The sequence below is a fragment of the Phallusia mammillata genome, chromosome 7 (genome assembly GCF_965637545.1).
Source record: "Phallusia mammillata chromosome 7, kaPhaMamm4.hap1.1, whole genome shotgun sequence".
NCBI lineage: Eukaryota > Metazoa > Chordata > Ascidiacea > Phlebobranchia > Ascidiidae > Phallusia > Phallusia mammillata.
Window position 1 is genome coordinate 11,411,067 of NC_137258.1, and position 17,276 is coordinate 11,428,342.

The window sequence follows — 17,276 nt, forward strand, 5'->3', positions numbered from 1 at the left end:
GGGTCGCGAGAATTTAGAGCAAATTTTTTAGGGTCGCGCCAATAAGTATTTGCGGGCCCCTGGGTTAGAAGACCTGCAAAAAAGCTGTGCCTTTGTGGCCATGTTGTTCGTCACATTATTACGTCACAACTGTGGCAGAGGACTTCGCGCGAACTAAACAGACATTACGGTTGTTTCTTTCAAACTAAGTTTCTGTCTATATTTACGCGAGTATAACCAACTGTGGATTAGTTTTGACGCCATTTACAGCTTTATTTGCAAGAAAAGTACAACCTGTCATGAGGTGAGCTAATTATGGTATCTCCCTGTGCAGCCGAAATGTCAGATCCAGTCACTACTTAGATTAGTGTAGGGCTACTGCGTAAACGAGTATAACATGTAGGCTAGTCACAATTTATTTCGTACATATATTTACAAGGGTAAAACTGTACATATTGCACAGTGTGAACAAACAAACAACAAAACAGAACTGTTCAAACAACGAGTGCTTACAATGCTAAACATAGGTACACAATTGAAGTGCTGACTGAAGTTTTGTAACGACATTTAAGACAAGTTGTACGCTGTGCTTGTGTGAAAGCATGCGTAATTAAGTTTAAGCGATATGCTTAATTTAAATGGTGTTTAAATGGCTTGATTATTTTTTATTCGGAGCGACTGCAACTCACTTCACTAAAATAAATTTGACGTCAAGTCCAATACTAGACGTTATGGGCAGGAGCCGCGACAAGGCCTTGTAAGGCTGAAGCAACTTGCTCTAGGTACAGGGACCGGAACGTCGGCACCCACAAGACATCGGCGTGTGCGTTCAATATTTCCTGTTGCACCACATGTGGCCGAACACTTTCCGTCGGCCCAGGGTGAAAATCGAAGGCATCCTGACAAGTTGCATGTCTGTCTTTCGTTTGATGACCCGAACTTTCTGCAGTCCGTTGAGATTACGCGACAGCCTGATTGACCTTTGCACGTACGGAATCTTCTTCTCACACCATTTCCACATGAGCTGGTACACCGGGTCCATGGTAACCAGTTTGAGTAACTGACGTCGCCTACTGGCGTTGTACACCTTTCGATTACGTTGAAACAGGAAAGATCATTCAGCGGAGACGTCAGGGGCCTCAATTCACCAGTTCCATTACAGATGCGGCGTTTGTGCCGGCGTCCCACAGCTCCACATCGAGCACTACACTGCAAACCGCTCCATGAAGTCCACGAATTGCAAACCTCGCTGTTGCATGTCCTCACCAGCCTGTATTCGCTCTCGTCCACGTCTCCGTTTTTCAAACAAAACCTTTCGTCCACTTTACGTCCTTGGCTATGACAAACACGTGTTCGCATAGATACTGCAGGTCCGCACGACTCGCTACACCTGCTCCATGAAGACCACGGCAGCCAATTTGCAATACAATCTCCTGTACATGGAACTTGCTCCGTAGAACATTTGGCAATCGCTTGGTTTCGCACATCAGCTACCACGTTGTCACCGTTGATGGCGAATCTACATTGACGGCGTTTTACTAGAATTCCTGGCTCTCCGCAATTGGCGCTACATTTTCCCGACCATTGAGACCAAGTCAGACACATGTCTAAGTTGCAAGGTGCCCTGTGTGATGAACCGTCAGGCGAAAATACATCCCGTAAAATAATTTTTCTTGGATCCGTGCAATGTTTTGGATCGACCCTTGATTCGTTGTAAAAACATTCTCTCGTTCGAACCTTCTCTCCTGGAGCACATGATGTGCTGCATGACGACCATTCCGACCATAAAGTCCACTGAGGAATACACTCAACAATACAGTCAATTTTCTTCAAATAGCAATCTTCCGGCATTCCTGGAAACGTTGTTTCTAGTTCATCCCCTCGAACCAAAGAAGTTAAACTCAACAGACACGCTCTTTCTCGTTTGTATGTGCCTTTTTGTCCACATACTCCTGTACAGTTACCTTCCTTCCACCGCATCCAGTTTGTGCAATATATCTCGTTGCACGTGCTTGTTTCGCTTGGCTCGCCTTCGACGCAGCGCGAGTTATCAACAAGTTCGCCCTTTAAATAACAAGACCTCGATCTGTTTTGTACAGATGGGCCGCATCTGTCTTGACAGTCCGACCACTGGCTCCAAGGACCCCATGAACCAGGGCAAGGTCCGCCCATACAAGCCTCTTTGTTTTGAAAACATTCATTTGCTGTTTCTACGGGAATTGTTTGATCTCTACATGCCCGTAAAGACCATTTAAATCCAGGTTCTTCGCAGTCGGCATCACAGGATAGCGCCTTGTCCCAATCGTTCCAAACCTTACACAAATGCGTGTTACAATGTTCCTCCTCTCGCGCATCGCCTTGACAATTACTGATGTCTGTTTGCTCTCCGAACTCGGTAATGCATAGACGTTGTCGGTATATTAATCCAACACTACATGACTGGGAGCAAGTAGACCAATTACCCCAGGTGCTCCACTCCGGTGGACATGTCGGCGCTCCTTCGCATGGCACTTCAGTCGAATAGCAATCCTTGTTATGGGCATCCAAAGCCACTGTTGCACCCAATGTGGAACCGTCATTGAAAATGGTGCAGTTTCTAAGTCTTGATCGTACACCCTTTCCTCTACAAGGAGCATTGCAGTCATCATTTATAATCCAATCACCCCATTGTGGACAAAGCAATTGGTTGCAAACTCGTGATTGAGTAAGACTGCCTTTCTCTCCGTCACGGTAACAGCGGAAAACTTCATTATGTTTTTCACCTTTGACAATACAGTCTCTATTACGTCTGGCCACGGACGGGCTGCAGCTATCTTCACAATCTGACCAAGCTCCCCATGTCCCCCAATCTCCCAGACAAATGTCACCGGTGCACGATTGGTGCTTTACATTGCACTCTTCATTTGATGAATTGAAGTTAACTGGATCAACACACGGTCTCTCATATCGTTGAGTTCCGTTTTGTTCGCAGAGAGCATCACATTTTCCAATGTCATCCCAATTGCCCCAAGTGACACAAAGATCTTCGTTGCAAAGTTGAACGTCGTTATTGGTGCCTGGACAACCCGTTGTTAGTTCACCAAATTCCGATATACATTGCCTGTCTCTGGTCTTTACACCTCTTGAACACGTTTCCGAACAGTCAGACCAAGATGCCCAGTCATTCCATGCCGGAGGACAAGTCGGTTCTCCCTCGCAAGATACATACAGCTTAAAACAAGATTCCGGGTGCAGTACACCTAAAACATCATCTGTAAACGATATAGAAGCACATTTTCTTGACCGTGTTTGATTTCCAGTTCCCCTACATGGAGCATCACAATCATCGCGTAAACCCCATTCCGCCCATTCGCTGCACATTCGTTCATTACACTCAAGAGTATCCGAGAGACCCAGTTCGTTGCTTTCCTGGCATCTTGTCAAATCGTCAGTTACCTCGCCATTATATACACATTGCCGTTCTCTTTGTTTGAAAGCAGGCCCACAAGATTCGCGACAATCACTCCAGCTACTCCAATCATTCCAGTCTCCCATGCATCGGGCACCAACGCATGACTCAAACTTTATGTTACAACTATCCTGGTCGAAAACAAGATTGAGAGGGTTGGCGCAGTTTCTGGAATAGCGTTCTGTTCCGTTTTGTTCACATTCCGCATTACATTCACCCACCAACTGCCAATCTTCCCATTCAAGACATAAGTCCTGATTACACTGACCAACATCTAAAGCGGCCCCAACACAGGTATCTGTTGGTTCGCCAGTTTCAGTAAGGCATTGTCGATTTCTATTCTTGGTGCCGTTCGAGCAGGTTTCAGAGCAACGTGACCAATTTCCCCATTCACTCCACGCAGGGGGACAAGTTGGAGTACCGAGACAGGATACTTGAACGCTGTAGCAAAGAGCGTCATGATTTTGTGCAACAACTTCTTCCATCTTTTCGTCATCCAAGCATTTCCTTACGTTAGTTTGAAGACCGCTTCCCCGACACGGAGCATTGCAGTCATCCAAGAGAGTCCAATTACTCCACGTTTGACACATGTTTTCGTTACAATCGACAGAGTGATGCATTGTTATGTTTCCTTCAGGCAAGCAGCGAGTTAAGTCTTCAGTTGTCTCTCCTTTATATATACAGTGTCGAGTTCGGTTCATCGTTGAAGGACTACATGAGTCATAGCAACCAGACCATGACGACCAGCTCACCCAATCACCCAGGCATCGCGGTCCTGTACATGATGCTAATCGGCTAACACAATCATCATTATTATGGTTGTAGTCAGGTGGGTTAATGCATACCCGCGTTGTTGGCTGCGTTCCAGTTTCCTCACAGTCGGCATTACAGTCGCCCACGATTTGCCAATCTGACCACTCGATGCAAAGGTGGTCGTTGCATATCTCAGTGTCTACAGCTGGCCCGTTGCATTCGTCAACTTCGGTCCCAGTCTCATTAAGGCAGCGCCTTGAGCGGGTCCGCATTCCTACAGTACAGGATTCATTGCATTCTGACCAATTGTCCCAATCGCTCCAGGTTGGTGGGCACACAGGTGGGCCATTGCAGAACACTCGTTCCGAGTAGCATGATTCTTCGTGAAATGAGGAGAGGTCGTCGCTTGTTACTCCGTCGTCCAAGCAATTCCGTATTCTGGTTTCTAAACCGATGCCTCTGCACAGAGCATTGCAATCGCCCTGAAAAGTCCATTCGTCCCAATCGCGACACAAAAACTCGTTACATGATAAGGTTTCGACATTGGGTTCGTTTGGATTATTTTGGCATCGAGTGATATCGGTCGTTATATTATCTCGGAAAATGCAAACTCTGGTTCTATTTGAAAACGAGGGGCTACAGTTGTCAAGGCAATCGGTCCAGGGACTCCAGTCATCCCATGCGCCCATACACCGAGGCCCTGTGCATGCTACCTGGCGAGTAATGCACTCTAAAGAAGAATCAATAAAATCAGGTGGATCGAAACAGGTTCTAGTTGATGGGTAAGTGCCGTTTTTCTCACACTCAGCATCACACGTACCAGCAACCTGCCATTCGTTCCATGCCAAACAAAGATCGTCATTGCAGGTTTCAGACTCTATATCCGAACCAACGCATTCATCACTTGGATCACCATTTTCAGTTAGACATTGTCTGCGACGTATTCTGTTTCCAATTGTGCAAGACTCGGAGCATTCGGACCATTCATCCCATTCACTCCATGTTGGTGGACATGTAGGTTCACCCAAACATTCAACACTAACCCTGTAGCAATCTTCACTGTGAAAAAATTCAAGGTCCCCATTAGTAATGTCATCATCTATACAACTTCTGGATCTTGTTTGTTGACCGGTACCTCTGCAGGGTGCGTCACAATCGTTTTGCAAAGTCCAGTTTCCCCAGGCGTGACACATAAGCTCGTTACAAGGCAAAATGTCTGCATTTGTAATATTTCCTTCTCTGTGGCAGCGAGATAAATCTTCCGTAGTGTTTCCGTTAAAGATACAAGATCTATAGCGGTTTTTGACTCCAGGGCCGCAGTTTTCTTGACATTCAGACCATGCACTCCACTCATTCCAATCGCCCATGCATCTTTCTCCTGTGCAGGTAATATAGCGAGAATTGCATATGTCAGATGCGTCGTTGAAGTCGATAGGATTTTCGCAACTTCTGGTTAAAAGTTGTGTGCCGTTGGTTTCACATTCAGCATTGCAATCACCAGTCGGTTGCCATTCATTCCACTCCAGGCAAAGATTTTCGTTGCAAGCTTCTGTCTCGATCCGATCTCCCGCACACTCATCGACTTCAACGGCATCTTCAGTGTAACACAGTCGCCTTCTTTTCCTTGTCCCTGTGGTACAAGATTGTGAGCAGGAAGACCAACTTCCCCACTCATTCCATGCAGGAGGACAAGTTGGGGCACCCATGCAATCCACTTTCGTTCTGTAACAAGACTGTTCGTGAAACGCGGCAAGCAGAAACCAGGAGGTATTATCATCACATGCTCGCGATTTGGTCTGGGATCCGTTTGCTCTACAGAGAGCATCACAGTCGTCGGCAATTTCCCACTCGCCCCAATCGCGACACATAAACTCGTTGCAAGGTCTGATGTCCACATTTGCGTTTTCTGTTATGTCATCATGGCATCGTGACATGTCGTCTGTAACGTTGCCTTGATACAAACACACCCTGGAACGATTTTTCAAAGACGGACTACAGGGATCTTGGCATTCCGTCCACTGACTCCAAGTATCCCAGTCTCCTAGACATCGTGATCCAACACAGTCTTCCGAGCGCGAGTTGCACTCGTTTTGTACCTCAAAAAAATCGGGTGGATTAAGGCAAACTCTAACGGAAAACTGCGAGCCGTCTTTTTCGCACTCGGCGTTGCATTCACCAACTGTTCGCCATTCACTGTATTCCAAACACAGATTTTCATTGCAGTTTTCGATTTCCGTTTCAGATCCGTCGCATTGGTCCACCGGCTCACCTGTCTCGGTCAAGCACTGTCTTTGACGGAGACGTGTACCAGATGTACAAGATTGACTACACACACTCCAAGGTTCCCAATCAGTCCAAGCTGGAGGACAAGTAGGAGTTCCCGAACATTCGCTTCTCTTCTGATAACAGGATTGCTCGTGAATGTCGGTAAGAAGATCTGGTGTCATGTGTATATCCTCACAGCTACGTGCCATTGTCTGAAGTCCGATGCCTCTACAAGGTGCGTTACAGTCATTTTGCGAATTCCACTCAGTCCATTTGTGACACATTCCTTCATTGCATTCCATAGTTTCGACATCAAGTTCCCCATCTCTAACGCAACGTGATATGTCATCCGTTATTTCACCATTAAATACACATGCCCTGGTTCTATTTTTCAGTGAAGGCTCGCAACTACTATTACATTCGGACCATGAAGTCCATCCGTCCCAATCCCCCATGCATCTTGGCCCAAGACACATACTTTCAACTGTGTTGCATTCGTTAGGTTCGTCCTGTCCCTCAAGAGGATTGATGCAAATTCTAGTCGATATTTGGGTGCCGTTCGTTTCACATTCAGCATTACATTCGCCTGTCACTTCCCACTCACCCCAATCCAAGCAAAGGTGGTGGTTACAGTTTGCTGTTTCTACTTCGGGACCGGCACATTCATTCACTTCCACACCGTCTTCGGTAAAGCAAAATCTTTGTCGTTGTTGAATTCCGTTGGTGCAAGACTTTGAACAGGTGGACCACGGTCCCCATTCATTCCAAGATGGCGGGCAAGTAGGGGCTCCAAAACAGACTTCGGAAACCCTAAAGCATGACTCGGCGTGAAACGTTAACAGATCATCTTGCGTTACATGCTGGTCTTCGCACAGCCTTGATTTAGTTTGCGAGCCATTACCTCTACAAGGAGCGTCACAATCGTCCTGTAACTTCCATTCGTCCCATGTATGACACATAAAATCATTGCACAGTAACGTTTGAACGTTAGTTTCATCGTCCGATTTGGAACAACGACTAAAATCGTCAGTATCTTCGCCTCTAAACACACAGCTTCTAGTCCGGTTTTGAGTTGACGGGCCGCAAGCATCATGACAGTCAGACCAATCATTCCACTCGCTCCAGTTACCCATACATCTTGACCCAGTACAGGAAACAAGTCGATAGTTGCAGTCATTGCGACCAGGGTTGAGGTTCGGGGGATTGATGCAGTCTCTGGTAGAAACGCGCGTTCCATTCATTTCGCATTCAGCATTACACGTACCGTCTAGTTGCCATTCATTCCACTCCAAGCAGAGATCGTCATTACAGGTTTCACTTTCTGTTGCAGGTCCTTCGCACTCATTTCCCTCCACGCCACTCTCTGTGAGGCAAATTCGGTTGCGGGTCATTAATCCGCTGGTGCAAGATTCAGAGCACTCTGACCAATTTCCCCACTCATTCCATGCAGGAGGGCAAGTAGGTGCACCATCGCACTGTACTTGTTGGTTATAGCACGATTCATTGTGAAATACCGACAAGATATTATCCGTAAGATGAACCTCTTGGCAGTTCCTAGACAAAGTTTGGAGCCCAGTACCTCTGCACGGGGCGTCACAGTCGTTTTCCAATGTCCATTCCGTCCAGAGGTGGCACATATTTTCGTTGCATGTAATTGTTTCGACATCTGCTGTGTTGCCATCGACAACGCAACGTGTCAGATCGTCTGACGAATCCCCTCTAAATATGCACGATCTGGTTCTATTTTTTGTTGAAGGCCCGCAGTTATCATAACAGTCAGACCATGGTTTCCATTCGTTCCATTCGCCCATGCACCTAGGGCCAATGCAGGAAACATTACGAGAATTGCATTTGTCCAGTTGTTCGTTAAACTGCGGTTGGAAAGTACATAGTCTAACCACAAGTCGAGTGCCATTAGATTCACATTCCGCATCACATTCTCTATCTTCCCAATCTCCCCACGCAACACAAAGGTTGTCATTGCAGCTTTCTTGTTGTGTTTCTGCTCCTCCACATTCGTTTACTTCCAATCCATCCTCAGTCAAACACAACCTTTGCCGTGTTTTTACACCACTTGTACAAGATTCCGAGCACGAAGACCACTCTCCCCACTCGGTCCAAGTTGGTGGACAAACTGGGGCGCCCAAACATTCAATCTTTAGTGTGTAACATGATCGGTCGTGCAACGTTGCAAGAAACTCTTCCGAAACTTCTGTATCATCGCATCTTCTTGATTGGGTTTGAGTTCCATTTCCTCGACAGGGGGCATTGCAATCGTCTTTTAATTCCCACTCACCCCAGGTATGACACAGAAACTCATTGCAAGAATCGGTATCAATGTCGCTGCTGATGCCATCGCGATGACATCGTGTAACGTCATTTGTCATTTCACCTTTAAACATGCAGTACCTCGTACGATTTTTTGTTGACGGTCCACACTGATCGTGGCACGCCGACCACGTACTCCAGTTGTCCCAATCACCAAAGCATCGCGGACCAGTACAATCATCGTACCTGATTTGGCAGTCCTCGTTGTCCTCAAGGAAACCGGGAGGATTGATACAATGTCTTCGATTCTGTTGGACTCCGGGCTTTTCACACTCTGCATCACAGTCTTCTGATTTTTCCCAGTTTCCCCATTCCAGACAAAGTTCTTCGTTGCAAACCTTAGTTAAAACCGCTGCACCTTCACACTCATCGACCTCAACACTCTCTTCTGTCAAACAAACCCTGTACCTTGATGTTTCTCCGACAGCGCATGATTGAGAGCATGGTGTCCACTCGCCCCACTCATTCCATGCAGGAGGGCAAGTAGGTGCACCATCGCACTGTACTTGTTGGTTATAGCACGATTCATTGTGAAATACCGACAAGATATTATCCGTAAGATGAACCTCTTGGCAGTTCCTAGACAAAGTTTGGAGCCCAGTACCTCTGCACGGGGCATCACAGTCGTTTTCCAATGTCCATTCCGTCCAGAGGTGGCACATATTTTCGTTGCATGTAATTGTTTCGACATCTGCTGTGTTGCCATCGACAACGCAACGTGTCAGATCGTCTGTCGAATCCCCTCTAAATATGCACGATCTGGTTCTATTTTTTGTTGAAGGCCCGCAGTTATCATAACAGTCAGACCATGGTTTCCATTCGTTCCATTCGCCCATGCACCTAGGGCCAATGCAGGAAACATTACGAGAATTGCATTTGTCCAGTTGTTCGTTAAACTGCGGTTGGAAAGTACATAGTCTAACCACAAGTCGAGTGCCATTAGATTCACATTCCGCATCACATTCTCTATCTTCCCAATCTCCCCACGCAACACAAAGGTTGTCATTGCAGCTTTCTTGTTGTGTTTCTGCTCCTCCACATTCGTTTACTTCCAATCCATCCTCAGTCAAACACAACCTTTGCCGTGTTTTTACACCACTTGTACAAGATTCCGAGCACGAAGACCACTCTCCCCACTCGGTCCAAGTTGGTGGACAAACTGGGGCGCCCAAACATTCAATCTTTAGTGTGTAACATGATCGGTCGTGCAACGTTGCAAGAAACTCTTCCGAAACTTCTGTATCATCGCATCTTCTTGATTGGGTTTGAGTTCCATTTCCTCGACAGGGGGCATTGCAATCGTCTTTTAATTCCCACTCACCCCAGGTATGACACAGAAACTCATTGCAAGAATCGGTATCAATGTCGCTGCTGATGCCATCGCGATGACATCGTGTAACGTCATTTGTCATTTCACCTTTAAACATGCAGTACCTCGTACGATTTTTTGTTGACGGTCCACACTGATCGTGGCACGCCGACCACGTACTCCAGTTGTCCCAATCACCAAAGCATCGCGGACCAGTACACGCATCGTACCTTATTTGGCAGTCCTCGTTGTCCTCAAGGAAACCGGGAGGATTGATACAATGTCTTCGATTCTGTTGGACTCCGGGCTTTTCACACTCTGCATCACAGTCTTCTGATTTTTCCCAGTTTCCCCATTCCAGACAAAGGTCTTCGTTGCAAACCTTAGTTAAAACCGCTGCACCTTCACACTCATCGACCTCAACACTCTCTTCTGTCAAACAAACCCTGTACCTTGATGTTTCTCCGACAGCGCATGATTGAGAGCATGGTGTCCACTCGCCCCACTCATTCCATGATGGTGGACAAGTAGGCGCACCATTACAGGGTACTTTTGTGCTAAAACAAGACTCATTGTGGAATAAGGAAAGATCCAACAGTCCTTCGCCGAGATTGAGGCATGATCTCGACATGGTTTCCAACCCAGTGCCTCTACATGGCGCGTCACAGTCGTTTTCCAAGGCCCAATCACCCCATTCCTGACACATGTTTACGTTGCAAGCGATCTCCTCTGTGCTAGAGATGTCACCATCTCTGTGGCATCGAGTAAGATCATCTTGTATTGCCCCTTCAAAAATGCAGTGACGCGTTCGATTCTGGGTAGAAGGACTGCATGGGCTGTTGCAGTCGGTCCACTCGCTCCAGTTGTCCCAGTCTCCAAGACAACGTGGTCCTGTACAAGAAACAAACTGTCTGTCACAGTTCTGATTTTCGGTTACAAAACCAGGGGGATTGATGCACATTCTTGTGGTAAGCTGAAGCCCCTGCTCTTCACAATCGCCATCACAACTTCCGGAGACAACCCACTCTCCCCATTCCTGGCACAAATCTGTATTACAGGTTTGCGACATTATGTTTTCGCCTTGGCATTCATCAACTTCTTCGCCATCTTCAGTTAGACAAACTCTAGATCTTGTTTCAACTCCATGCGTACATAGTTCAGAACAAGCTGACCAACTGCCCCATTCATCCCAGGACGGAGGGCAAGTCGGAGCTCCATTGCAGTGAACCGAAACCCGGTAGCACGACACATTGTGAACTTCAGCAAGAAACGCGTTTGCAACGCTGTCTAAACAATATCTCGAATTTGCTTGTGTTCCAATACCCCTACACGGTGCGTCGCAGTCGTCTTCCAACTGCCAGGTTGACCAATTCGCACACATTTCATCATTGCAAGATTGCGTGCCTACAGAGCCAATACCGTTTTCTGAGTGGCATCTCGAAGCATCCACAATTTCACCTTTCAAGATACAGTCACGGGTTCTGTTCATAAATGACGGGCCGCAGGTGTCGAAACAGTTGGACCATGGCTTCCACGTATCCCAGTCACCGAAACACACGCTACCATTGCAAGGCACAAGCCGTTCAGTACATGAGGTAGTACTGATGACATCAGGAGGCGTGATACACGTTCGAGTTGACCTTTGTGTTCCGGGTGTTTCGCATTCAGCGTCACATTCTCCAGACAACTCCCAATTACCCCATTCCTCGCACAAATTTGTGTTGCATTCTTCAGTATCTGTAGAAAAACCATCGCATTCGTCCACCTCCGCTCCGTCTTCTGTCAGACACGTTCTGCTTCTCATTTTTTGTCCAACTGAGCAAGAATCAGAACACTCGGACCACTCACCCCATGTACTCCATGCAGGTGGGCAAATAGGTGGCCCAGAACATTCTACTTTTTCAGTGTAGCAAGATGCTTCGTGGAAGGCAATAAAGTTTTCATTGGTCATATCATCAGCACATTTTCTTGAACTTGTTTGTACACCAGTGTTTCTGCATGCTGCATCGCAGTCATCTTCCAGAATCCACTCTCCCCAATTATGACACATGTTTTCGTTGCAAGGAATCGATTCCCGATTGGCAATGTCGCCATCTCTATGACAACGCGTTACATCCTCCTCCAGCTCATCCTCAAAGACACAATGCCGTGTTCTATTCATATGTGATGGGGCGCAGCTGTCATAGCAACTTGACCAAGTGCTCCACGTGTCCCAGTCCCCTAAACATCGAGCTCCATCACAGGGCGCAGTACGACTACTGCACGAGTTATCAATTGCAGTGAAATCTGGAGGTGATATGCAGGTTCTCACATACGCGTGCTCTCCCGGTTCTTCGCAGGGCGCAACACACTCACCTACTAGTTCCCAATCGCCCCACTCGTGACAAGAATCGAGGTTGCAGCTCTCAGTCTCAATTTTTTCGCCAGGGCACCCGTCGTCTTCGAAACCGAATTCGCTGCGACAAACTCGTTCTCGGTTTCTTAGGCCTGGAATGCACGATTCTGAACATGTAGACCAGTTCCCCCATTCAGTCCATTCTGGTGGGCATGTTGGCGCACCTTGGCATATCTCTTTTGTCATGAAACAAGGCAACGGATGAAATTCGGCAAGGTCACCAACATTATCGTCAAGACAAGCGCGCAAGTTGGTTTGTGATCCGTTTTCTCTGCAAGGAGCGTTGCAGTCGTCCTGAAGAAACCATTCACCCCAAATTTGACACATATTCTCGTTGCACGGGGCACTTTCCTCATTTTCTAACTCTCCGTCTCTGATGCAACGCGTTAAATCATCTGTTTCTTCGCTGTTGAACACACACGATCTTGTGCGAGTTTTAAACGCAGGGCTGCATGCATCTTCGCAGGCAGAATAAGGACTCCAGGTGGCCCAGTCACCCATACAACGACTTCCATTGCAAGGCACATCCCGAATTCTGCATTCCTCGTATGTTGGAATTAGTCCTTCCGGGTCTAAACAAATTCTTGTCGATTTTTGATTTCCCCTTTCTTCGCAATTAGCGTCACACTCTCCTATTCTCTCCCAATCGCCCCACGTTGTACACTGGTCTTCATTGCAAGTTTCAACCAAAATGTCATCACCAGGACACCCAATTACTTCCAAGCCGTCATCATCAACGCATGATCGAGTTTTGGTTCTTGTGCCAACTGTACAAGATTCCGAACACGGCGACCAGTCGCTCCAATCGGTCCAGGTAGGAGGACACGTTGGAACCCCTTCACATTCTACTGAAATTTTGTAGCAAGATTCGTCATGAGTTTCACCAAGATTTAAAGGAGTTTTGTCATCATCCAGGCACGGTCTGGATTTAGTTTGTAATCCGTTTCCTCGACAAGGTGCACTACAGTCATCTTCTAAAACCCAATCGCCCCATTTGTGACATAGCACTTCGTTGCAAGGCGCGGTTTCAAGTATTTCTGCTGTTTCCTCTCTCATGCAACGAGACATATCTTCCATGATCTGCCCCTTGTAGACGCAATATCTGGTTCTATTCATTGCCGAGGGTCCGCAGGTGTCTTCACATTCAGACCAAGGTGTCCATTCCCAATCTCCGAAACACTTACTACCGTTACACTGGATGTAAGTCATGGTACACTCATCATTGGATGCGAAGTCAGGCGGATTCATACAAGACCTCGTTGTCCGTTGCAAAGCCGTGCCTTCGCATTCAGCTTCACAATCCCCTTCAGGTGTCCAATCACTCCACAGGTGACACAATTCGGTGTTACATTGTTCTGTATCAATTCCACCCCCGGCACAACCTGTTGTTTCAAGGCCCTCTGCATCAACGCAAATTCTGTTCCTATCTCTAGTACCGACCGCACACGTTAGCGAGCAAGGTGACCATGGTCCCCATTCCTCCCACTTGGGGTAGCATTCTCCAGGGCATTCGGTTGTGCGGTTGTAACAAGAAATGTCGTGGGATAACAAATCCACCTCAGGGTAATCAAGATCGCAAGTTCTCATGCTGATTCGAACACCGCATATACACTCGCCTTCCGTCCACTCCAACCACTTTGGGCAAGAATCTTCGTTGCAGTTTCTTTCCTCCATTTGGTCGTACTCGGTGGGGATAAACGCGTCGTCACACTCATCACATTCAGGATCTATGTCTGCAAAACAGCAAAAACAAAGTGCTTGTATTTTTTGTGGTTTGTAGGGAAATTCATTTGAACTGAGAAATAACAATATAGCTTGTATGTTTTGGATAAAATCTACAAAACAAAAGTGAATTACCCAATCGCCAATGTCCAAAAGCTATTGTATGAGAAAATTATTACAAAGCTTTGTATGTGGTTTTAAAGGTATATGAAGCGTTACTTAACTCAAGAGGAGGATTAAATCACTCATTTATGTGAATATTATATCTCGTGCAGTTTTACAAAAAGTATCGACTTTTAAATTTGACTAAATTATAACACAAACAAAGATTCGAATCGATTCTCTTCAGCACTCACCTATTGCTTCATCCGGAGCACACCGTCTATATCTCTTCTGTGTACCGGGTGAACAAGCGGGGGAACATTTAGACCACCTTGTCCAGCCTGACCAGTCTCCAAGTATGCATCCATTAGGATCCCTGCAGTCCATCGATTCACTGGCTGCCCCGTTACAGCTGAGGACGCCGTTATTTTTCCTCTCTTTGGCAAAACACTCTCTTCTTCGAACCCTCTTTCCACCAAGAGGAGTTCCTTGTTCTGTAGCCGTACATTCAGACCAGGTCTGCCAGTCTCCCCATTGTGCCATGTTTTCATCCACTATAAAAAGCAGATCATTTTAAATAGTTACCAAATATACTTTCCAGCAAGAACATAACTCAATTTAACACAACTCAATTTGTTTATTTCTTCTCTTTCATAGTTATTTCTACATTTATTTTCTTACATTTGTACAAAATACATTTTTCTTATTTTCTAAACAAATTTAAACCAAAATTGAAGAGCATAACCATCACGTACCAACATCGCTTTGAGTTTTTTCGTTTTCACGAATAACGGGTAAAGTACAAACGATGTCGTTGTTCTCCTTTAATAAAAGTTCAGGTTGCCAGCAGCATTTTGCAATGATGCATTCAGTTCTAAACAAGAAAGAGTGTTGGAAAAAGAAACTAGAAACGCACCCCTCATAACGATCTCCCTTAAATTTGTTTTGATTTGATTTGATTCAACGTTTACTGTTTGATTAAATATCTCGAAAACAGCACATCATAATGCAAAAAAGGTAACCTGGAATCCCTGAAACCCGGCAACTGCATTAGGCTAAAATGTGGAAAAATCTAAACACTTCCTAATCATTTTAGTGGAATATGCTATCTGGACATTGCCTGAATTATCCGTTTAAGAAAGGCCGTTTCAACTCTATGTGCCTGATAACTATAGAATTAAGTAACAGAGACACCGATTGGTATCCATTAATCTTAAAATGTATTGCGGTTCGACATTTCGCTGGGTCAAAACTGTGATAATGTACATGGGAGCCCGTTAAACCTTTATTTATCAAAAGTTGTGCGCAAACTTTAAGAGTTACAGATTGAAAAAACCTTGCACATAAAGTTGAACAAACATGATGTTTATCCATGTCAAATTTTGCATAAAGTCGATAACAAATGCTTGATCGCAAAATGTCAAGCGATGGGGTTGCCCGCGTGAAGCTTAATTGCTTGTAGGAAGAGCGCCCTAAATGTCACTGTATCCTGATCAATGTTGTTTCGAAGGGTGATATGACACCATAAGCAGTGTCAATTTCGGAGTTTGAACTGGTGCTTCACATCAGTTACCTGTTTATTCCTGGTGGACCACAGCGAACTGGTGTTCTTACTGAATGACACATGACTTGCAAAGTGGTGTTTTCCACGTACATATCGATAGATGCAGAGACCCAGTCATTCGCCAGGAGAGCCTGCTCTGGCAGGACAGGATCTACAGAAACAACACCAAAATATTTTAAAAAATGTTTGCAACAACACATTATTTTTAAATGCCATTTACCTTTGGGCGCTTCCTTGAAGTGTGTGTATGGGGCCACACAGCGTTCGTTCATCCAGCAACAATTTTCCTCCATGCAAAGGGCCCTGGGTTAATAACAGATAAGCATAATATCAGCGCCAATGGGGTGGAATAATGTATTCTATACTTTTTAATGCAAGAGATCATAAAATTTGTTTGAGAAAAAACATATAAAATTCCTTGTCATAAGCTATATTTTAAATAGACTGTAAAAAATTAACTAGCATTGTTTTTTCGTTGAAAACCAATTAATTTGAATAAACCGTGCAATTGCTATAAATGTTTAAATTCTTTAGACTGGGTAAAATAGTTGATGGAAGCAATTTGTTTTACATGTTCAAATTTGAATTTTTTGATTTTCTTTAGCCTAATATTTGTTATTTAAAACGTTTTCAGTCCAGTACCTTGTACTAGAGTGACATGACTTTTTGGTAGATCGGTCAGTCACCAGAGGGCACTCGAGTGTAACAGAAACATTTTCGTAGCTGAATTGCGAAACGGGTGAAGCATCAATGTGATTGTGCGATTCATCAGTGGTTTTGTTTCGTTGTACAAACTGTTGCATCACTGCGTCTGCAAAATGTGTTAAGGTTATTAAAACAAAGTCCACCCACACCTATTTTCATCATTTACATACATATTTCAAGCCACAACTACAAATCGTCGCACATAATGCCAGGAAGACCAGACTAATTCAGTACTACGCCTCTTGCAATCGCACGATCTGTCATGCAGAAAGCCTGTTGTGATTATTTATGTGGTAAAACTAGGTGCTGGATATTCGAGCAACGTCAATGCAGACAATATCTCGTCGTGGATCAGACAATGGTTCTCAGCATAACCAAAAACTTAAACGGATCAGAGACGCAATAAGAGCGCCTGTGGCAGCGTGGGGAGAAAAGTTAGAAATATTTGTTTCAAGGTTTGCAACATGCGAACCCAAGCGCTACATAGTTTTCCGAAATTCCCTGCAATTTTAAGAAACACCCACAGTGGCTGATAACCTGCCCTTCGGCAACAGGTTGGCGCTACGACCTATAACTAACTTTATTCAGCCTAAAGCGAACATTTGATATTTACCAAGGACTGGGCCGTTCGTCTTTGCTTTGCTATGTGTATAAAAGCACACTGGATTTCCAAGACTTGGATTCCAGCAACATCCTTGATCTATAC

The 17,276-nt window shown here is 45.4% G+C and overlaps 1 protein-coding gene across 1 annotated transcript; it reads right to left on the reverse strand.

Moving 5' to 3' along the window:
* Positions 1–628: 628 nt before the first annotated feature.
* Positions 629–14,669, reverse strand: LOC145238978 (uncharacterized). Its single transcript, XM_080102275.1, has 2 exons — positions 14,579–14,669; positions 629–14,210 (listed from the first exon to the last, which is right to left on the reverse strand). The coding sequence occupies exons 1-2, from the start codon at positions 14,667–14,669 to the stop codon at positions 709–711; spliced, it is 13,593 nt and encodes a 4,530-aa protein (XP_079958401.1). The 3' UTR covers positions 629–708.
* Between the last annotated feature and the right edge of the window lie 2,607 nt (positions 14,670–17,276).